A 25,000-nucleotide genomic window follows, 5' to 3' on the forward strand; every position below is an offset into this window, starting at 1 on the left:
TACTACTACCACTAATACTACTACTACTACTACTACTACTACTACTACTACTACTACTACTACTACTACTACTACTACTACTACTCTTCATCCTTCTCCTCCTCCTCCTCCTCCTCCTCCTCCTCCTACTACTACTACTACTACTACTACTACTACTACTACTACTACTACTACTACTACTACTACTACTACTATTAATAGATTAGTTATTTAATAGGTTGAATAATAAATTAATAATTTTTAAAAAGTCCTTGGTACAACTCACATAATTCACATTTTATAAGTCAACATAAGATACGGCATGACGATAATGATTTTTTACACTGTACAATGGGATTTGTTTACATTAGATTCATATAATCATGAAATATTCTTATAGCAAGAGTAATATTATTGCTGTTGCTACTACTACTACTACTACTACTACTACTACTACTACTACTACTACTACTACTACTACTAATACTTCTACTACTACTACTACTACTACTACTACTACTACTACTACTACTACTACTACTACTACTACTACTACTACTACTACTACTACTACTACTACTACTACTACTACTACTACTACTACCACTACTACTACGACCTCTACTTCCATCAACACCATCGCATTGAAGGGCTTCTTTTTCAGAAAATGATGTTCGTTAATACTCATCAATGTGTGTGTGTGTGTGTGTGTGTGTGTGTATGTGTCTGTCTTCTCTCTTCCATTGTTGTATTTTTAGTCCACCTCAAATAAAGTTTTGTGTACGGATATTTCTAAACAAAGCTTAAATAGTCTATCAGATTTTTATAAAGGCCACCTGGGTTTATCCATGTCCACTTCTTTCTATCGTGGTTTTAAAACCATGTATTGACAATAGGAAGGTTTTCCAATCTGCACCAGTCGACAAGTCTTTCCCCTCTATCATTTTTGGTACCTAGTCCGTGGGGGCCAACGATATTTTCAACTCTCTCGTTACCAACCTTTGCATTGAAATCAACAATTATTAAACGAATTTCATCAGATTTACATTGTTTTAATGCTTGTTCCATATCTTGATAGAATGTCTCAATTGTGTTTTCGTCACTGTCTCATGTCGGGGCGTATATTTGAATAATATTAACATTAAACGGGTTTCCTTTCTACTTTACTAAAATAACTCTTTCTGAGATTGCAACATGATCTAAATAGCACTTTGATGTTGATTTGTCTAAATTAATTCCAACTCCTTTCTCATGTTTTCCACCTGCATAATACAATACAAAATCATCTTCTTTAACTACTCCTTCTCCTTTCCACTTCGTTTCTGAGATACCAAGGATGTTAATTTGGAACTTTTTCATTTCTTGAATAACGTTTTCAAATATTCCAAAATGGTTTAATGTACGTGTATATTCCACGTGGCCAATGTGACTGTTCCATTTCGCACCAGTTTGAAACGTTCAACGTGTTCGGGACAGCTGATGTCCTGTGAAAGTTTGTTTGTGACGGTGGCTTTCCGTTGCCTTCCGTCATTGTTTTTAGTAGAATTTAAATTATTGCATTTTAATTTGACTGAGTTGTTTTTGATGTTTTCTTTGACTTCTCTTTGTTTTTGTCTAAAAATTTATAAAAATATTTATTAAAAAAACACAGCATTTAATTGGCACAATATCCACAAGACGTGCTCAAAGCGCTTTACAAGGCATCTCAAGCTAACAGCAATACTAAACTTGAAGGACGAGACATGAATTTGGTTTCAAGATAATCAAACCACTGATGTTAGTTGTCTACCTTGAAATAAAAACCAAATGATCAAAGATCCGAACTAACTTTAGTGGTTTGATTATCTTGAAACCAAAGAAAAAGAGGGCGTGCTTATCTCGGAAGTTGACATCAGATGTTTGATCAGCGGATTGGCAAAAACGCAACTTCGGAGGTTAGATCAACGGGTATATATATATATATATATATATATATATATATATATATATATATATATATATATATATATATATAGACGATACGGTACTCATTGCAACATCAGAAATCCAACTTCAAAAGATTGTTGACAAAGTGGTAGTAGATAGTGAAGCCAAGGGAATGGAAGTGAATATCACCAAAACGGAATGCATGGTAATACAGAAAACCCCCGAAAACAACAACACCTGCAATATAACGATTCACGGCGAGCAACTTACCAACGTAGAAAGAGTTAAATACCTAGGTTCAATAGGGACAACAGATGGAAGATGTAACCGAGACATACGAGCAAGCATAACTCAAGCCAAACAGGCCTTCATGGACCTGGGAAACATTTTGAAAAACAAACAGATGTCGTTCGGGATTAGATTCCGAGTCTTGAAGTGCTACGTGTGGCCAATCTTGTTATACGGATGCGAAAGCTGGACTACAAATGCAGAAACACAAAAGAACATTGAAGCTTTTGAAATGTGGTGCTTGAGAAGGATGCAGAGAATATCGTATACTGCACACAAAACGAACGAAGAAGTGCTAAAACAGACATACCAACAAAGGAAACTAATGCCCTTAATAGCGGATCGACAACTATCCTTTTTCGGACACATAGTAAGAATGAATACCTGGCAAGTTGTGGAAAAATACCTGGTAAACGCGCCCGGGGGAGACAAAGAAAAACACTCATAGACCAACTGAAGGGCTTCACCTACCTAACAATCCAAGAGCTGTTTGAAAAAGCAAGAGACAGGGAGGAATGGAGAGAGATAATTCATGCAGTATCCGAAGCCTGGACCAGGCATGGAACATAGAAGAAGAAGAAGAATATATATATATATATATATATATATATATATATATATATATATATATATATTATAGATCAATGAGAGAGGGAATGGGGGTACCGCTCTCAAGCGCATAATGAACAATGCCCATGTTTCGAGTCGAAATAAGTCCCGACAACCCTTGTACGTAGCTTCCCTGACTTTGAACAGAGCTGCATTTACGGGATGGGGCGGGGACATCGACTCCCCGAAATTGGGGGGGGGGGGGGGGGGGAGAGGTTGCCAGGCTTTTCCACCAGCAAGAAGAAGCATTGGGTGCCAGCCAATGCTGTCTCTAGATTGCTATGGTGCCAGCCAATCGGCTTCGGTGGAGGACCTGCTTAACGGCACGCTCACTTCATCAGTGGGGGTTTACCACCTTTCCAACTTTTACCTGTTGTGCTCAAAAGCCCGAAACCGCAGAGCATCTAGTTCAACAGTGTGTTGTGACGACGCTTCCGGGCGGGTTTGCGACGGAACACAAATGCGGCGATGAGTTTGCGTCCTGGATATATTGTTATAACATAGTAGTGTGAGAACCATTAGAAGATGCTGCCACATCTAACAGACCCAGCTACCCAATCACTCACTGCTGGGTGGACACGGTGATCAGAAAAGATTTCGACTGTACCCGGAATTGATCACGGTCCCTATGAGTGTGAATCGAGTGCTCTACGAACTGAGCTATTGGGAGCCCCGTTTCTTAAAATTTGGCCAGAAAACGTCCTTCAAATATCGATCGATTTAAATTATCCACAGCTTGCCAAAAACTCTCAAACCTGGGACTTAGACTTCGCGAAGTCCCAGGTTTGAGATTTTTTGCCAAAATAACAGTTATTTAAATCGATCGATATTTGAAGGACAAGTTTTCTGGCCTAATTTTTAAATATAAGTTTTCTTCTAGTGTACAGCATTAGCTGATTAAATGTAGACGTTTGTACTCAAGACTCTATGCTTAAGATGAAAGCGTGAGTTAGTAGAACGAAACTTCTGTACTTGTGACTGTCAAGTGGTGAAGCAAGGCTTTTTAAAAAATCTTCAGACAAGAAGACTTAAAAACACAATCGTTAACAATTAACTTTAAAATATGAATAAATCTTTTGATGAATGAAACCTTTTAACGAGGTTTTAATACGTGACCCAATCAGGGTTTTACATCTGAATTGACTTGATGTAGGCAATTGAGTCTAAAGCAAGGTGCACATATAAGCAGATCTGATAACTGAACTCAAATATGGGCTTGTTTTAACATTGTTGTAATGGACAATGTTTTGAGTTGGTTTGATGAGAGTATCTCCATTATAACAATGAGCCATAATAATTTTGGTAATCAGACCTGCAAAAAATTACACGTCGGTCTATAGGAAAAAAATGAAAATTAATTTTTTTTGGAAACGAAAGAAAACAAAACTCAGTTTCCTCAAGCACACTATATTCAGACAGCGATAATAATTATATTCTTACAAAATGTTTTTGTTATTATGTCGAATGGATATGAACACAAAACACGTTCTTTCTGTACATTTCAGATTTCCAGAAACTATTCACATTATATCAGAGATTCCAACCCATTTAAACCGCAATCTCTTCCGTCATGGAAAACAACAGAGATTACGAAGCTCAATGTCAAGGTTACGACAGTCAGAGAGAAGAGATGATGCTAGACGACGAGTCAGACCTGAAGAAACCCGTGGATAAAAATGTTCAGAAAAGACCGAGTTGGACGCGGGGTATTGACTTCCTCATAGCGTGTCTTGGTGGCTCCATCGGTCTGGGAAATGTGTGGAGATTTCCGTACCTTTGTTATAAGAATGGTGGAGGTGAGTCTAAATGTCAATATATCGTTTTATCTTACCCTCTCCTTACCACCCGTTTTCAGAGTTTTCCCCCAAAACGTCTCTCCCAATCAACACAAAAATAGAATTTTATTACTCAACAGAAAACCGACAAGTAAATTCTATACACAATATTGTTCAGCAAAATGAGCTCGATAATACAGCGTCAAGTATTTATAGCTATCACAACAAATTTTCTTAAAATTTTGTGATGTGCAAAAGAAGTCAGAATGATAAAATTGTTGGTTGTATGGTAAGGAATGTGACGATTAATCCTCTTCCTTACCAACACTCTAGGAAAGTCGTCACATTTGTTACAAAAGAAACAACATTTTTGCTTTTCGGATTTGTTTTATAAAACACAAAATATGAAGAAAAGTCTTTATCTTTACAAGAACTTGATGCTTTATTGTAAAGCTTGTTTTCTTCAACAAAATTACGTATTTTAGCAGCTTAGCAGCTTCGTATCACTTTGACATGTATAGCATGTACTTATTGCTTTAACGTCTGAGTTCCCAAATATAATTTGTGTGTTGGGTTGCTATGACCTTTCAGTAAAAATCTTGTAAATGGTCGGGAACAGGAAGGATAGAGTTAAGGACCATATAACAATATGGTAATAATAAAGTATTATAAATGAACTTTTGTACATTGCATTTTCTACGAAATGTGCATAAAACGCGGTACAATAAATTATAAGCTTACAGCAACGCATAACATATAGAGTAATTGCATAATGTTCGCACAACTCGCGACATATTTGGCCAAATCCCGATCTGCAGACATGACTGAATTAGAATGACAGTAGGCGGGAGTTCCATAGGGAAGTGGCGCTGGCTTCCGGCGACAACAGACGTGTTGTGAATGTTTACTTATTTTCTACACATATTTTTATTCATTTATCATTTAATCGCCGGAATTTAAGCCTAATTTTTATTTAAAATGGATGTGAATATATATTGTTCCTGATTTTTATATTTATTAGTATATTTATAAGCATAAATGGTGTTTTAGCCTGTGATTTTGCTGCCAAAAGCCTATCGATAACATATTATACTCCAGAGACTCTCCGATCTCTCCAACCCGTGTCACCCCCACCACCCACTATTATTGACACATCGTATATTAAAGTAAGAAAGAGAGGGAGAAAAGGAGGAATAAAAACAAAATTCAACAGACGGCCTTTTCGTCCATTTTTACCCTGTGTAGTGACAGGTAATTTAAGATCACTGAAAAATAAAATTGATGAACTGTTTTCACTGTGTCGTTTTAATAGTGACTATCGTCAAGCCTCCATAATAGCTTTAACAGAGACGTGGCTATCTCCTCACATACCATCATCATGTTTTGATATTGAACAATATTCACTATTTCGAGGAGATCGGACTAATGTAAATAAACGAACTGGGGGTGGGGTGTGCACATATATTAACAACAAATGGTGCCACCCCAATAACTGTCAGATAAAGAACATGTATCGTGACCATTATAGATAGAATGCGCTTGGCCAAGGAGTTCACAACATTGCCATCCGGAAGTATAACGGACCAACACACAAACTCTGTGTAACCATGAACTTTTATAGTCTAGTTAATACAGTTTAGTGAGAACAACTCACAAACGCGGTGGCAAAAACAATAACAAAGGCCTGAGTGACGTCATCTGCATACTATCTATATTGAATTTATTACTGTTTTGTCACGACCATATTATCTACCCCGGGAATATACTCATGTCATCATCATCAACGTCTTCATTCCACCATCATCAGACAACACCACAGCGAAAAATATTTTGAGGAAAGAAATACAGGACATTCAAATTAGGTCACCCGATGCCGTATTGATGGTCACTGGCGATTTTAACCAATGCAACGATTTCACTCTCCCGGGACTTCATCAATACGTGGACTGCGAGACAAGGGATAAAAAAACATTAGATTTATTCCTGTGTAATATTAAAAATAGTTATAAATGTTTACCCCGTGCCCCATTAGGTTTATCTGACCACTGCATGCTCTTGCTACTCCCCACCTACCACCCTGTTTTTAAACGTGTAAAACCAGTAAAGAAAAGTGTACAGATCTGGAACGGAAGTTTGTGTGAAGATTTGCGTGGTTGTTTTGAATGCACTGAGTGGAATGTTTTTATCGAATCATGTGATAGTGTGGATGAGCTGAATGACTGTGTGAGTGAATATTTAAAATTCTGTGAACAGCTAATGTGTTGTAAAAAAGAAATAAAATATTATCCTAACAACAAGCCTTGGATAACAAAAGATCTAAAACTTTTATTGAACCAAAAGAAAACTATCTTCACTAGTGGAAACAAAAAAGATCTGAAAACAACACAAAAAGAGATAAAGAGAGTAATTTCTAGTTGTAGAGACAAGTACAAAAATAAAATTGAAAAATTGCTTTTCTTCGGGGGATATACGGGACACGTGGCGGGGACTTAAAACTGCTGTTAACTATAATCCAAAGCCCACGATTATATCAGAAGATATCGAAATTGAAACTCTAAATAAATTTTATTCACGTTTCGACACAGCAAACAAATTTGATAATGAAAATGAAAAACATAAATTAGACAGGGCTTTGGAAGATGAAATCACTATTGAGGTCAGTGAAGAAGAAACGAGATTCGCATTTTCGAAACTAAACGAGAGGAAGGCTGCTGGGCCGGATGGATTGAAAGGAAAATTATTAAAAGAATATGCCCATCAGCTTTCCCCCATTTATACACATATTCTTAACTTGTCCCTCCAATGCGTTTCGATCCCTGAAATTTGGAAAACTTCAAAAATTATTCCTGTTCCAAAAAAAGAAAAACTTGAATCTATGAACGATCTCAGACCTGTTGCACTGACTTCAATAGTCATGAAATCTTTAGAAAAACTTGTTCTTGTAATCAGAATGAGAAAAATGTTGGCTGTATTGTAACGAATGTGACGATGTTCCTATGGGTGGTAAGGGGGGGGGGGGTAACAGAGTTACAGGATTTTACTAAAAATCTCGCAGATACTAGATTTGGAACAAATTGGAATTATGTACAACGCAGGTTCCTCTAGGAACTCGACTGGGAGCATCCAGGAAAGTGTAATATCTTATCTCAAGACCTATCCTTACCAAGTACCCGACGTCCTCTGCAGTTTTTTTTTTCGAGCTTGGTAGGGGTAGTTCTAGCGGCTCTTCTCTTTATTCTTTGTATTTTGTCCGTGCCCGACGTCTTTATCCGGAAGACGGCAGAGGACGGCAGTGCCGGGTAGTCCGAGTCAGTCTCCGGTGTGGGTTAGCCGTTATTCTTTCATTTTGAATTAACCAGTTAACAACAGTACCCTGGAAAAACACTCAAAGAAGGACTCAAAAGTCTCGAACTCTTGACCTTCCGATGCGAAGGCGAGAGTCAGACCACTAGACATGAGGTTTGTCAAATATTATAAATTGTAATAAATATAACTAGATCAAACCATAGATAACATTTATTTTCCCGAAATCTTTACAAGCCGAGACTTATTGTATTCATCTGCTGTACAAACAACCCTTTGAAAGAAAACTGTAATTATCACGACGCGAGACGATTATAAAACGTAATGACCCGTGAATTATTCGACCTTTTGGAACTAAAAAAAATTATTTCGTATAACTGCAGATTGAATCATTCTCATTGCTTGTTAATAATTATAAAAGACAACATTTCCTATTATCAATTATGTTACGCAGCAAACAGCCGAATTGAAATAAAGATGAAAAAAACATGTACACGTATTGTTAATGACATGCTATAGCACGGATCCTTGACATGTCCCGTCTGACCTGGCGGTAGATTCTTAAGCTTTTATTCAATCGTTCACTCATTCACTGCATGTTTCTCTTTGTTTACTTATTGCAATGCCTTAATAATAAAATACAAAGGTATCTTATTGCCAAGCAATAAAAATTCGTTTACTTTTTGTACTATCTTAATAATAAACTACTGAGGTATCTGATTGCAAAGCATAACAATCTAAAAGTGCCACCCGTCACCCCAAGATATGTGATCTTGTGGTATGACATTTGCCTTCAGACCGGGACGTCCAGGGTTCGAGTCCCGCTTTGAGCGGCACATTACTGAGTGTTGAGTCCGGGCGTTAGCAGTGTTGTCCTTGTCGGGAATAAATGTAATGTCGCCCAAGACATTATGTCTCGTTCTACATATTGAGTACTGCTGTTGCCTAAGGACACCTTGTAAAGCGCTTGAAACACGTTAAGTGGATATAACGCTATATATACTAAATTTTGGAGTGCCACAAGGCTCTGTTCTTGGCCCTGTCCTTTTTATTGTATATATGCAGCCCCTTTCTAGTGTGATATCCAGATTCAATCTGAGTTATCATTTTTATGCAGATGATACGCAAATATATGATTCAGCACCCCTTAGTAATTTACAGTTCTTAATTCAGAGAATTACGAGCTGTTTTAATGAGATTAAATCTTGGATGTACCACAATAAGTTAAAATTAAATGATATTAAAACTGAGATTTTAATGTGTGGAAGGCCGAGTATCCTTAAACAGGCAAATAAATCACCTATTACTCTCGGAAATAGCACAATAGAATTTTCAAATAAAGTAAAAAACCTTGGCGTCATCATTGATAAAGATCTTTCCATGACACGCCACGTGAATAATACCATACAATCTATGTACATAGAAATGAAAAAAATAAGCAAAATTCGTAATTTAATACCGAAGCATATAACAGAATTTTTAATTAATTCCCTGGTTTTATCTAAATTGGACTATTGTAACTCCCTTAGGGCGAATTTAGCTAAAGACAAAATTAGCAAACTTCAGGTTGCTCAAAATAACGCAGCCAGGCTCATTGTACGCAATAACAAAAAATACCCGTCAGCAACTCTTCTTCTTCGAGAGTTACATTGGCTTCCTTTTGACAAAAGAGTTGCCTATAAGATTTGTACTGTTGTCTACAAATCCCTGAGCACGAACAGTCCCTCCTATATTAAAGACCTTCTAAACATATATGTCCCCAATAGAAACTTGAGGTCAAGCAATGACCAATCAATCCTTGTCAAACCTAAGCCATTGCGTAAAATAGGTGAACGGTCTTTTCAATTTTCGGCCCCTATTTTTGGAACTCTCTCCCGTCACACGTGAGATGCTCGGATTCGTTGACAACGTTCAAATCTCGCTTAAAGTTTTATCTTTTTACGTCATAATGTTGCAATAATATTTTCATATTTTGTTGTTGTTATATTGAATTCGTATCACGTTTCCTTCACACTTGTCTCACTGTAATATGTTTTTAGAGCCTGTGACAACGGGGTAAAGCGCTATATAAATGCCATTTATTATTTATTATTATAAAAGCTCAAGGTTTTGTAATGTCTTGTGGGGTTAGATACTGAATACTGGATCTACTTTTTAAAAAGAAATGAAACTTGAATTTGGTTTACAAACTTGCGGAGATTGGCAGTAGTTTCTTACATCGTTGAAATATCATTTTTAAAAATATTTCTAGTATAACTCTCAGTGGTCTTATGGAATAACAATTGCATTCAGATGTTAGGCTCAAGAAGTTTGAATCCCGCTCTAAGCAGCGCATAGTTGAGTCCTATAAAAACGATCTCTACTCATATTATTCTCTCAACGCTCTCATGTGAAGAATGAGTACCTGACCGATATCAGCGTTGGAAAAATTGAATTATATCGCCTCACAGACGACGTCCCGTCCTACATTATGTTAAGTGTTGCTGTTGTCTCGGGACTCTTTTGTAAAGCGCTTTGAGGATGTTTGGTGGACATTGTCCTACATAAATGCCCCAAGGTAAGCTAGGCATTAAAGAGGTGACTTGCTCAAGGCCACACAGCGCGGCGGGGATTTGAACGTGGAACGAAGCAAAGACCATCATACCACATTGTCGCCAATAATAAATCAATACATGATACTTCGTATTCCTGGTCATTCAACATAAAATGTGAGCCATACCTGACGTGTACCTCCTTATTTGCAGTTCTGGTAATCAAAATTGTGATGGAATCATGGTTGTAAAGGAAATACTTTCAAACCATCTCAAAAATATTGTCCCTGGCAACACTGTTAAAACAAGGCCATAATTTTGTTCGGTTATCAGACCTGCTTTTAAATGCACGTCGGACCCTTGCATCAAAACGATATTATAGCCTACTGTGAGAACATCTATATACCATAACGTAATTTTATTTTGCTTAATGTCCTTCAAGGCTATGTGGTCTAGTAGTTTGACACTTGCTTGCGGATCAGAAGATCCTGGGTTCGAGCCTCGCTCGGCGCAAAGATGAGTCCTTGGATAATGCTCTTTACTCACATTCTCTCAGCGTACCTGTCTGTTAACAGCGCGTCTGTAAGTGACGAAATTATACTCTAGACTTGTTTTCAACTAAAGTTTAATATTGTGTACTGTATCCAATACGATTCAATAGTCTGATGTCACGCCTCCCGGCAACGGTGCCCATCTTGGTTCTAAACAAAGAATATCTTTACTTTTTATTCTTCATGCTGGCTAGAACTTTTCATATGCCTTGTGATCAGAATGTGTAAAAGTCAAAACATGATCAAATTTATGGGGTTTTTGTCCTCTGGATACCCTTTATGCTCGCCGGATAAATATTTCATACGGGCGTCCGCCATTGTTCCGATAGTTAATGGCCAGTGTTACTAAGTTACCATGCGTCATTAGGAAGGAAGTGACATTACGACTGTTGAAGAGTATTCACTCCAACACCAGCTAGAGGCTGTGAGTCATATTTTATTCACTGCCCAATCCCATTGTTTCGTCCTAATGCCGGGACTAAGTGCCGGTAATGAGATTAGGACCTCTTATTTTCCCCACTCTTTCTTTATTTCAATTTGATTCAATTCAATTGAATACATTAGTTCATGGTCTAAAGAACATAAAATATAATGATTTTAGAACAATTATTATCCTCCAGTTCGATTCAAGCGTGGATACAAATTCAAACCATTTATTCAAGATACTCAATGTTAATTCGATAGAAACGTTTAGCTTTGAAAAAATATACGACTGAGCATTCATAAAATGGCAATAAGAAGAATGGATGTTATTAAAAATTTTGTGTCTATTTTTCTTTTGTTTGTTTGTTGTTTTGCTGTTTGTATTTTTTTGTTGGGTTTTTAAAAAAAAATCGTGTGTTGTTTTCTTTTCGTTTTTCTTTTCCTTCTTATACGCTTTTATCTTTTTCTCCCTTTTTTAATAGAGATTTATATCTCAAAGAATATATAATGTGTAAAGTACAATATATTTTTATATTTATATATTTTTATTTATGTTTTAAGGGTAGTTAAGGAACACGTGGGCCATACTAAAGCCCTATTATTGATATGATATGATATGATATGATATGATATGATATGATATGATATGATATGATATGATGATATGATATGATATGATATGATATGATATGATATGATATGATATGACATGATAAAAGAATACAATGATATCATGCCATTGGTTGGATTGGGAACAAGAAGGAAAACGCTCAAGTTCACTTAAAGTGCAATATCACAACCGATCATCAAAAGGAAATCGGTTATCATTCAAAATCAGTGGCGTCGACCAGAAACATTTTATGTGTATATGTGACCAGTCGCCTCAAATCGGTATTAAGTCGGTATGGTCAAGATGTTGAAAATTGAATTTATAGCCAGAAATATCAGACTTGTGTTGAGTTTATATGATTTATTGAGGAGAATGGCAACCATATTTTAGGGTGCGAGTGCCAATAATTTATATTTTTGACCAGATTAACATTAAATTCGGCTTTTAAGGATATGGTTCGTTCCGACATAATACCGTTTTGAGCCGATGGGTCACACATACATTTTTTTTCATGTTTGTTTTGTTTTGTCTTTTTAAACATTTTTATTATGCAAGCGCCGCAGAGCACGATTAACTTGGATGTTTAGGCGCTATATAAATTCATTCATTATTTATTTATTTATTTATTTACTTATTTATTTATTTATTTATTTATTTATTTATTTATTTATTTAAACAACAACAACAAGCAAAAAAAATAATGAATTCAATTTCCATTACCTAGTTTAAGCAGACATTATACCCGACGTGAGTAGCATTTACAATAAACTCCTCCCCCAGGGGCATTCCTGATACCATACTTCTTGTGCATTCTGTTTGGGTCCTTACCTCTTCTGATCCTGGAGGCCGGTATCGGGCAGTACATGGCGGTGGGAAGTCACAGAGCCTGGGGGATATTACCATTGTTCCAAGGTAAGTTTCATTGGTGAGCGGCCGCTGCAGACGAAACTTTGTGGTAGAACAGTGTCTACTATGTCCGGACCCCAGTTTTGGCAGTGGGAAGTCACAGAACCTGGAGTATATTACCATTGTTCCAAGGTAAGTTACATTGGTGAGCGCTGCAGTGATATTAACGAAACCTTGTGGTAGAACATTGTCTCCTATATATGTCAGTGCATGACATAACCAGCCGGAAGGTGACAATTTTGGATTTGCATTGTTTGGCATTTCTGAAAGAATATGCTCTCCAGAGCATTTTAATCTTTATTTGAAGTAAATCAGGTGATTTTTCATAAAGTTATGGTCGATGTATGGGAACAGTATCCAGCAACTTTTCTCAAATTTCATACTTTTTCAACTTGACTCGCTGTAAAAAAAATATTTAGAAGTGAAATTAAGCTTTGATATTTCCCGAAGATGTACAAAAAGAGTTGATTTAATCATTTATGACGAGAACTCATTTTTGATTAAAAAGAATTGATCTAGCTAAACTTGACAATATCTCAGTTCAAACCTTTTCACCATCCTACTGATTATGTCATTCACTGTAACATATTAGACGAGGCCCCGGACCCCAGTCATGGTAATGGGAAGTCACAGGGCCTGGGGTATATTACCATTGCTCCAATAAGTATCATTGGTGAGCGTTGCAGTGCTATTAAGGTAGCCTTGTGTTAGAACATTGTCTACTGTATTATACAAGGCCCCGGACCCCAGTCATCGGGGCATGAGTCAAATCAATATCATGTAAACATAGTAATGAGTAATCGTGTGTGAAAAGTGCCAGACAAAGCAAGGGATATCTTTTCCAAAGACTCAACTATGCACCAAGCGAGGCTCGAACCCAGGATCTCCCGATCCGAAAACGAATGTCATACCACTAGACTACATAGCGCATAGATAGACCATTTTGTAATAGTAGCCTTTAAGAGCTAACAGGTCTGTGGAGTAAGTGCGGCTATGTGGTCTTGTGGTATGACACTCGCTTTCGGATCGGAATGTCCTAGGTTCGAGCCTCGCTCGGCGCATAGTTGAGTCCTTAGAAAAGGCTCTTTACTCACATTCTCTCACCGTACTCAGGTGTAAAATGAGTACCTGGCCGTCAACAGCGTTGTCTCTGTCCGCAAAAATTATATCGTCTTACTGGCGTCATGTCTTGTCCTAAATGTTATATGTTGCTGTCGGCCAGGGACCCCTTGTATCAAAGCGCTTTACAAGGGGTCCCTGGCCCCCTTGTAAAACGCTTTGAGCACATTTAGTGGATATTGCGCTATATAAAAGCTCAATTTAAGTCTCATTCGTCTTTAGCCATTTTGTTCATGAAGGGGAAACCCAAATATGAAATGTCCGCATATCTTTATCTTACACCGGTGCCTACTCCTTACAAAGGCTCTCGAGGATTCTGCATTTGTTTCAAAGGTAAGTGACAATAGGAAGCTTCAATTTAATAATAAATGATATAATCAGATAATGTGGACATTGAATATTTAGGGTTTCCCCTTCATCAACAAAATACGAAGAATGGCTAAAGACGAACGAGACACCTGACTACACGGACCTTATAGCTATTAAAGACTACTTTTTTAAATGGTCTATCTATGTTGTCTAGTGGTATAACACTCGCTTTCCGTTCAGAAGGGTCCTGGGTTCGAGCGTCGCTCGGTGCATAGTTGAATCCTTGGAAAAGCCTCTTTTCTCACATTCGCTCACCGTACTCAGGTGTAAAATGAGTACCTGGCCGTTGCCAGCTTTGTCTCAGTCGGAAATATTTGTAATACATTTAGTAGTCACATTTATTTACTCACATTATCTTTCTCTCCATCTTATTGGCTCATTTAGACACCTCTAGTTTATGTCTTGTTCTACATCTTACGTGTTACAAATAGGAAGACGAAGAAGAAGAAGAAGAAGAAGAACAAGAAGAAGAAGAAGAAGGAGGAGGAGGAGGAGGAGGAGGAGGAGGAGGAGGAGGAGGAGGAGGAGGAGGAGGAGGAGGAGGGAGGAGGAGGAGGAGTAGGGAGGAGGAGGAGGAGGAGGAGGAGAAGGAGAAGGAGAAGGAGAAGGAGAAGAAGAAGAAGAAGAAGAAGAAGAAGAAGAAGAAGAAGAAGAAGAAGAAGAAGAAGAGAACATTTGTTACAATGCAAAGAATGGGACGGTGGAGACAAGGTCAGAATGAAAAGGTCACGTATCATGAAATCCATCTTGAGTAATTTGCTTGACATTGACATTAGACCGGATTAGCGTTGACCTAGCTACTTAATGAATAACATCAAGTCTAACGAGATTACGAGTTATTCAGTACAACTTCTATGGAATAAGCCATTTTTTAGCTCGCCATAATGTCAGCATAATTGCATTATGATATTATGTAAAATATGTTTTTAAAACAATTCCTAAAGAAATATTAAGACTTTGAAAAGGTCGTGTGATTTGTATTTTTATTTTGTTTTAGTGGTTTTGGTAGGGGGGGGGGGGGTTGATGTTTTTCTAGGGATGGGGGTGTCTTGTGTTGTTTTGGTTTGTTTCTTTGTTTCTAAATTTCTTTTTATTTTGTTATTAGGTATAGGCGATTGCTATCATCATTATCATCATCATCATCATCATCATCATCATCATCATCATCATCATCATCATCATCATCATTATCATCATTATTATTATTATTATTATTATTAATCTATTTAATTGTTTGTTTATTTATTTACTTATCTGCAATATGTGTTCATCCAATTATTTTTGAGTAATAATAATAATAATAATAATAATAATAATAATAATAATAATAGATCCTTATTGTCCATAAAATATGGCAATTTTGTCATTTACTGTGGACTTAGTCAGGGAGTTTTGTTTTGTTTTGTTTTTTTGTTTATTTTTGTTTTGTTTTTTTTTTGTATTTTTTTGTTTTTGTTGTTGTATTTTTGTTTTGTTTGTTTTTTTTGTTTTTTTTTTTTTTTTTTTTTTTTTTTTTTGGGGGGGGGGGGGGTTGGTTGCCATTGTGTTGTTTGAACTCATTGAGCTGTATCGTGGGGAAGACGCGGAAATGAAGCAATGCTTTTAGGTAAAATACTCAACTGCTCTGTCCGCAAAATGAATCGTACAAACACACAAATTGCGTGTAACATGTGCGGCTGCATGGTTTTGTGGTATACACTCCCCTTTGGACCGGAAGGTCCAGGGTTCAAGTCCCGCTCTAAGCGGCGCATAGTTGAGTCTTTGGAAACGGCTTTTAACTCACATTCACCACCGTATTCAGGTGTAAAATGAGTACCTGGCCGTTAACAGCGTTTTTCGGAAAAAAATCAATGTCGCCTAATGAGTTGTCTCGTCTAAGATGCTAAGAGTTGCTGTTAGTAAATGAAACCCATTATAAAGCGACTCGAGCACGTTTAGTAGAACGTTCGCTCTTTAAGTACTCGTTAAAAATGTATAGTCTGTTAAATAATAATAATATATCTTTATTGTCCTCAAAATAGGGGCAATTTGTCATTTGGTTACACATTTATAACAATACAATATATTATTGACATAGACACACTCACACAGATGCACACTATTAACATCGTAGTCATCGTCACCATCATCGGCATCAAAAACATCATCATCATCATCATCATCATCATCATCATCATCATCATCATCATCATCATCATCAGAGAGAGACTTTACTGAGAATTTAACACCCTGCTGTTGGTCTACAAACAGTCACAACGAACAGCGAGGCTTCAATTCCATTCATTCTGTTCATTATTTCTATTTTTCTTTCTTTTCTAAAGGTGTCGGGATGTCCACGGTGATGATCGTATTCTACATTTGCTGTTACTACAACGTTGTCCTGGCATGGTCATTCATGTACATGTTCCATTCCTTTACCTCCCAACTCCCTTGGGACTCCTGCGACGGCATCTGGAACACAGACCAATGCTCCACAGATTTCACCACCGAGAGCAACAACACCACTGCGGCCAACCACTCGATGGATTCTAACAACACCTCCCCTCTGGTGGATCCGGCCACAGAGTTTTGGGAGTGAGAATCATTTTATCAACTTGTATTATATATTGAATAACTCAGCAAGTAGGTATTCCATGTCAGTTGCCTCCGTTCAGAAATACCCTACTTGTGTTAAAGGAAAAACGTTATCATCATCATCATCATCATCATTGCCTTTTTCACCCTGGGTCAGGGTATAGGCCACAGACAAACAGTTTCCATCCTTTTCTATCCTGAGCTAACTTTTTTATCTCATTCCATGTCTTACCACTTCTCTGTATGTCAGTTTTTAAAAAAATTCTTCTCCATGTTCCTTGCGGCCTTCCCCTTGATCTTCTGCCCTGATGGTTCTAATCCAATACTTTCTTTGTTCTTGTTTGGCGAAGACGTCATCGGGTCCTTTCGGCTTTGTCTGTTGTCCTTCATAAATTCTGTCATTCCAGAAACGTTATGGTTGTCGGAAAAAAAAACTCATCCGCAACGAAACGGTTTAAAAGGCTACATCTCGAGCTTCGTATACCTATGGGATTAATCGCCTCAAAAAGGAATACGTTGATTTAAAAAGGTAGCAGAAAAAACTGATTTTAAGTTTCATTCATGAACTTCAGGAGAGAGCGAGGTGCACTGATTTGCAGGTCCGATAACCCAAATTGTTACGGTCTCATGGTTGTCATTGAAATACTCTGAAAGAGACGCAAAATATTGTCCGCTTCAACAAAGTTAAATAAGGCCAATCATTGCGTTTGGTTATTAAACCATATGTGCTTTATTTAAAAGAATCGTTTTCATGTCATGAACTGCAAAGGATTGCAATTCTGCATATTTTCTAGTGATTTTTAATTTAATTCTTTTTTTTTTATTTCATCAACGATTTCACTCTGCCGCAATACCATTCGGAGACGGTTGGCTACTAAATGCAGAGATATTAAATGTTTGTTGACCTAACTTTAACTTAGCGTCCTATCCAAAGGATATTTGCTGTTGTCCGTTTCGCGCTATAGAAACCGGGATAAATTCCGGCCAAATAGCCCTGAAGAACAACTTTAAAAAAAACAAAAACTTTTGCCATCTCTCATCTTCTTCTACAAATAATGACACCCAGCTTCAGTCCTGTTATTTCCTCCGTCCTGATCCAAACTACACTTTCCGCTTTTCTATTTTTCTTTGTTAGCTTCAATTTAATAACGAAAACAGATAAATAAATGGACATTTCGGGTTTCCCCTTTATCAACAAACAGGATGAATGAAACACGACAGATTCATCTGTAGTGTTTCATTTATCCTGTTTGTTGATAAAGGGAAAACCCGAAACGTCCATTTTTTTCTGTTTTCGTTATTAAATTGAAGCTTACATTCAATTTCATATTGTTATTTATTTCTTCGAGCTTCGAGCAGCAACATTTACATTTTTCCTTGAGGAAGTCAGTCAAATCCAATCCATACTGTTGTAGGGTCAGTCCTGAAGATAGACACAACATAATTTGTGTGGTGTGGGATGGTGATGCTGAGCTGCTCGAAACTGTGGACTGTAAAAAGAAAATGAATATAACAGCTTCATATATATATATATATATATATATATATATATATATATATATATATATATATATATATATACTAGTAAAAAACCCGCAATTTCGCGGGAAAAGAACTATTTTCATTCGATATTGTACTCACCATAATTCAATGAGAGCAGATTGGTAAACGTTGTCCATGTGATTTGGTATATCTTCGGTTGATTTTTCTGTGTGGCCGAACATGAAGTGTAAGCCACTATAGCCTCTGACCCGTGACATAGCAACTTACAGTTGTCCGTGTGTGGATACAGGTTGTGGTAAGAAAATCCTCAATGGTGAAAATACAAATTGAAAGAATACTGGGGATGTAGGATCTTTCAGAATGTCTCCCCTTTACTTAACTTATGGAAAAACAAACACCCTAGCACCTTTACTAAGACTTATGACTAACCCTAATAGAAAGAAAAAAATCCTCCGATCTCGAGCTAACCCTAATAGAAAAAAAAACCTCAGACTGCTTTGCACTACCTTTCAATACTTTACAAATCAAAATGGCGGCCGAAAATCAAAACAATGGTCAAGTTAGGAAATTTTAAACTTTCACAAATCTATCAAGGTTTGTTTTAGAGTTTTTAAAATGCTTCTATATGATGACAAATTGAATAAATAAACACCTGACAAAAAATCATGGTGAAAATACAAATTGAAAGAATATTGGGGATGTAGAAGCTTTCGGAATGTCTCCCCTTTACTTAACTTATGGAAAAACAAATACCCTAGCACGTTTACTAAGACTTATGACTAACCCTAATAGAAAAAATATCCTTCAATTTCGAGCTTACCCTCTTAGAATAAAAGACCCCCGGACTGCTTTGCACTACCTTTCAATACTTCACAAATCAAAATGGCGGCTGAAAATCAAAACAATGGTCTGTCAACTTTTGGTTGTTCTTCCTGTCGTAAAAACGCCAAACTGACAACTTTTTACAGTGACGAAATTGGTTGTTTTTAAGAGTGTGAGTGTCGTCGGTACGTATTTTATTATATATGTGTGACTCAACGAACTTTCAAACTGACTTTAAATTATAAAAGGAAATCAAGTTATCTGTTTATCCATCTGTAAAAAATGAATTTCTATTTTTCAAATCTTTCAGTAGAGTTGTGCGCCATATAAATTTTTTATTGACTCAAATAAGATAAATGTTCTCCACAAGGCTATATTATTTAAAGAAAGGATATATAAATTTCCCTGCCGTCTATCTGGTTTTTAAGTAATGTATTTATGTTTTTTTTTTAAATTGTTTTTATTGTTGGCTTAGATTGTTGACTAAAGAAGGGTTTCGAAACGTTCCTTAATTGATATTCTACTCTTTCTTTTCTTTTTCTTCTCTCTCTCTCTCTCTCTCTCTCTCTCTCTCTCTCTCTCTCTCTCTCTCTCTCTCTCTTTCTTTTTTTTTTTTTTTTTTTTTTTTTTTTTTTTTTGGAAGCTGTTATTTCCAATTTGGTTTATTACTTTTGTGGGGTAGTGTTAGGTTATGTCGTTTATGTATCACAATAATGATTCCGTCCTTTGACGGAAGTTGATTTTTTTTCTCTTCTAATACGCTTCAACAGTCGTTACGTCACTTCCCTCGTATTGGCGCGTGGTAACTTAGTAACTGGCTCTAAACTATCGGAACAATGGCGGACGCCCGTATGAAATATTTCTCCGACGAGCATAAAAGTGTATCCAGAGGGGAAAAAACATAAATCTGATCATGATTTGACTTTTATACATTCTGATGACAATACATATGAAAAGTTTTAGCCAGCATGAAGAATAAAAAGTAACGCTTTTCTTTGTTTAGAACCAAGATGGCCGCCGTTGCCGGGCGGCGTGAAATCAGACTACTGAATCCAATTGACATTAAATTTTCTCATAACTCAAATAAAATGTATATATATGCAAGTTATAGGGGAGGGGATTTCATAACCATATTGCCCTTGGACAAAAAAGGACTGTATGCGGGCATTCATTCGGGTACAGTGGTGTAGCCGATGGCTCATTTCTATAGACAGTGACAGAAGTTTTTGTGTTTTTTTCCTTCTAATTAATATAAATGTACTTTTATATAGATCTTATGCCGAAGCTTCGAAGCGCTTCACAGTAAAAAAAAAAAAAGATTTCGGACATACGAAGAAAAGGTCACACGCATCCAATTACACACACACTCACACACACACACACACACTCACACACATCCATATACACACTGTACATAAATATATTACTCACACACACACACACACCACAATATATATATTATATATATATATATATATATATATATATATATATATTATATATATATATATATATTTCAAAACCTTATTGCACTTGGACAAAAAGGACTGTACGCGGGCACTCGCTCGTGAATAGTGACAGAAGTTTTGGGTTTTATCTTCTATTTGACAAGTAAATTTCTCATAACTGACAAATAAATGTCTGCAAGTTATCGGGGGGGGGGGGGGGGGGGGGGGGGGAATTCATAACCTTATTGCACTTGGACAAAATGGAGTGAATGTGGGCATTCAATCGGGAATAGTGGTGTAGCCGATAGCTAATTTCTACTACACAACCATTCCCTTCCTCTCTCCTTCATAAAAGCTCCGTCTTTTTACTTTCACAGACACACTAATAATATACGCTACTACTACTACTACTACTACTACTACTACTACTACTACTACTACTACTACTACTACTACTACTACTACTACTACTACTACTAATAATAATAATAATAATAATAATAATAATAATAATGATAATAGTAATAATAATAATTTATAATAATAATAATAATAATAATAATAATAATAATAATAATAATAATAATAATAATAATAATAGTAATAGTAATAATATTACACATTTATACAGCGCTCATTCTCGTGTAAAACACAAGCTCTGGGCAATTTACAATATAAATTATCAATTTTGAGTGAATTTTTCTTTAATAGATGCAATGCAATGAATTTCTCGCAAAATCAAGGATTCATAGCGTCAATAAAAGCAAATACAGTAAAGATGGGTCTCGAGATTATTTTTAAGGGCAGGTAAGGACTTGCACTCCCTCAGACCACGTGGTAGTTCATTACAGATCTTGGGGCCGAAACAAGCAAACGATCTATCACCAAATTTAGTTCTTGATCTTTTTTCCGAAATGTTCGTTCGGTCATTACTTGATCTTAAAGTGTAATTTTCAAATTTACACATGACCACGTGATCTGTGAGATAGACCGGTGCTATACCAGTCAAACACTTATAAACAAGACACGCTGATTTGTAATATGTGCGCTTTTCAATGGGCAACCCTTGGAGAGAGGCCAACAAATGGGTTGCATGATCAAACTTTCGTTTGCCAAAAACTAATCTTGCTGCACTGTTTTGCAGCAGTTGTAATTGTTTTATAGAAACCTGAGGCAAGTTGACAAGCAGCGAGTTACAATAATCTAGTTTCGAGAAAATGAGGGAGACAACCAATATTTTACATGTTCCAATTGTAATATACTGACGGATCGAACTGATTTTCTTCAATTGAAAGTATAAAGATGTACAGAGAGCAGAAATGTGAGCTGACATTCTCATTTCTGAATCAAAATAGTCACACTAATGCCCAATGTCTCAAAAACAGTCTCACTTCATGAGTACCATTTATGTCCTATCCTCATTATTATTCAGACATTTGTTTTGAAGGCACATAATAATGATATACCCTATAAGCACATCGTATTTGCAGGTCTGATAACCGAGCCGATTATGGGCTTAATTTAACAGTGTTGTAATGAACAAATTTGCGTTGGCTTGAGAGTATTTTCATAAAGGCAATGGGCCCAGAATAATTTGGGTTGTCAGACCTGAAAATAAGTACACGTTCAATATACCGAATCCTCCATCAGTAAAAAAATAAAGAGTTCTTGAACTGTTGCGTTTAGACTAGCTTATCACAAAAGAAGTTCAAGAACCCTTTAATCTTATCATTCAATGACTTCGTCCGTGGAAGTCTGATAAATTGGTTTTGTCTTTTTGGTCATATGATAAGCTTTGGTAAGAATTGAAGTTTGAGTATTGGACCTTAATTAATTGCTATCTGTGATATCAAAACATCATTACGCATCAACACTTCTTTCGGGTATGAATAATCCTAGTCTTTGAAAACTTATATGATTTTAAAACAAAATAATAGGAGTTAAATATGTAGGTACACATGTTTGAAGGTCTGATAACCGAACGCAATTGTGGACTTGATTTAACATTGGACAATATTTTGCGTTGGTTTGAGAGTGTGTCCATTACAACAATGGATCTGGATAAGTAAATCATGAATTTATCTCCTATCGTAAACTCCCTAACTCCATTTTTTTCTTATGTTCAGATATTGAGGATTATTTACCCTGAGATTTCTCATTCGGTTTGTTATAATTTTCTTAGCTAGATCTAGATTCAAACTTCAAATTCACACAAATCTAAGGAAATTCTTGTGCCATTTGGTGCTTAAGCTAACATTTATATTTCAATTTTCTACCTAGTGGATGGAAAATCTCAAAAAGTGGAAAAATCGACATAACGAAAACCAATTTTCATTTTAATTGTGATGAATCAAAATTATCAATCTTTTGTATCTATCTATCTATTAATTTGAAACAGGTCACCACGAATTTTTCTGTATTTTAGACTAAGAAGATCCAAATATATTATTCTGTCTTCAATTGAACGATAGTGCGGCTATGTGGTCTAGTTGTATGACACTCGCTTTCGGATCGGAAGGTCCTGGGTTTGAAGGTCGCTCGGAGCATAGTGAGTCCTTGGGAAGGCTCTTTACTCACATTCTCTCACCGTACTCAGATGTAACATGAGTACCTTGCCGTTAACAGCGTTGTCTCTGTCCGAAAAAAATGTTATTTCGCCTAACAGGAGTCATATTTAGTCCTACGTGTTAAGTGTTGCTGATGGCCAGGGACCCCTTGTAAAGCGAAATGAGCACTTTTAGTGGATATTGCGCTATATAAAATCTCAATTATTATGAACGATAAAAGACAATATAAGACAATGTTGTTGCCAGACGTTGTGCATTATCAAGCCCTTTTTATTGAGGGTATTCCTGTATTATGAATATAAATAAACCGAAGTTTACTTATATTTTCAGATCTGATAACCCAAATTGTAATGGTCTTATTGTTGTCAAGGAAACGATCTCAAACCAACGCAAAATAATAATTCAAGCCCACAATACGCTTCAACAGTCGTAACGTCACTTCCCTCGTAATGACGCATGGTAATTTAGTAACTGGCTCGAAACTATCGGAACAATGGCGGACGCCCTTATGAAATATTTCTCCGACGAGCATAAAAGTGTATCCAGAGGGGAAAAAAAACCATTATAAATCTGATCATGTTTTAACTTTTATACATTCTGATCACATAACATGTGAAAAAGTTCTAGTCAGCATGAAGAATAAAAAGTACCGATTTTCTTTGTTTAGAATCAAGCTGCTCGTTGCACAGACTATTTAATCCTATTGTAACGCAAAATATAGTCCATTACGACAATGTTAAATCAAGCCCATAATTATGTCGGCGATCAGACCTGCAAATATGCGCATCTAGATATAAACCTTTTCTGCCATCAATAGTATTGACTTTTAGTTTAGTAAATTCTGAAACAATTAAAGTCAAATGTCTTATTTCATATAAACCTGAATAGTATGATACATATAATTTTGTAATCAATTATTGGATAAGCGCTTTAAATAAACTCGTATTGTTTTATGTATTAATAATTCAGTAACGTATTTCTAAAGTCATGCTTATATCTACAAATCATTATCATCAATATCATCATCATCATCATCATCATCATCATCATCATCATCATCATCATCATCATCATCATCATCACCATCATCATCATCATCATCATCATCATCATAATCATCATCAGCATCATCATCATCATCATCATCATCCAGTATGATTTTGCTTTCGATAGAGAAAACGCCTTTACCTTCCAGGACCTCATTTTACACATGCGTGAGGTGAAAGATTGTGACTTCAAAGCCTTTTCCAATGACTTAACTTTGGGCGGCCTAGAGTGGAACTTGAACCACGGACATCCTAGTCCGAAGGCCAGTGTCATACCACAAGACCACAAAGGCTTAGATTGTTCGTGTCTCGTCATACATGTTAAATTATGTTGTTGTTGGCTTGGGATCATTTGCAAAGCGCTTTGAGCACATTGAGTGGATATATTGCTGTAAACAAGTACGCTGTGTGGCCTTGAGCTACTCACATGGCCCTAGCTCATTTGTGGCACTGCATTGCGGTTGGCAATTCACTCTTACATTTCAAATACACCCCACCGACCAGGTTTCCCTTTGAGTTGATTAAATGACATTTTAAAATAAAATAAAATAAAATGATTAATAAAATGAGCTTTTAAATACAGCGCAATATCCACTTAACGTGCCCAAAGCGCTTTACAAGGGATCCCTGGCCAACAGCAACATTTAACAT

General features: G+C 36.5%; 1 protein-coding gene across 5 annotated transcripts in view; it reads left to right on the forward strand.

The window, feature by feature from the left end:
- LOC144970008 (sodium- and chloride-dependent betaine transporter-like) overlaps positions 1–25,000 on the forward strand; it is a 61,809-nt gene that overhangs the window by 9,904 nt on the left and 26,905 nt on the right. For all 5 annotated transcript variants that reach the window (XM_078909155.1, XM_078909153.1, XM_078909151.1 and 2 more), the window contains 3 exons: positions 4,308–4,598; positions 12,776–12,907; positions 16,711–16,963. In XM_078909155.1, the coding sequence (XP_078765281.1) occupies positions 4,373–4,598; positions 12,776–12,907; positions 16,711–16,963 (611 nt within the window). In that variant the 5' untranslated portion in view covers positions 4,308–4,372. The remainder of the gene's footprint in view (positions 1–4,307; positions 4,599–12,775; positions 12,908–16,710; positions 16,964–25,000) is intronic.

Source organism: Berghia stephanieae, chromosome 4 (genome assembly GCF_034508935.2).
Source record: "Berghia stephanieae isolate SIO BIC M18660-M18661 chromosome 4, UCSD_Bste_1.3, whole genome shotgun sequence".
Lineage (NCBI taxonomy): Eukaryota > Metazoa > Mollusca > Gastropoda > Nudibranchia > Aeolidiidae > Berghia > Berghia stephanieae.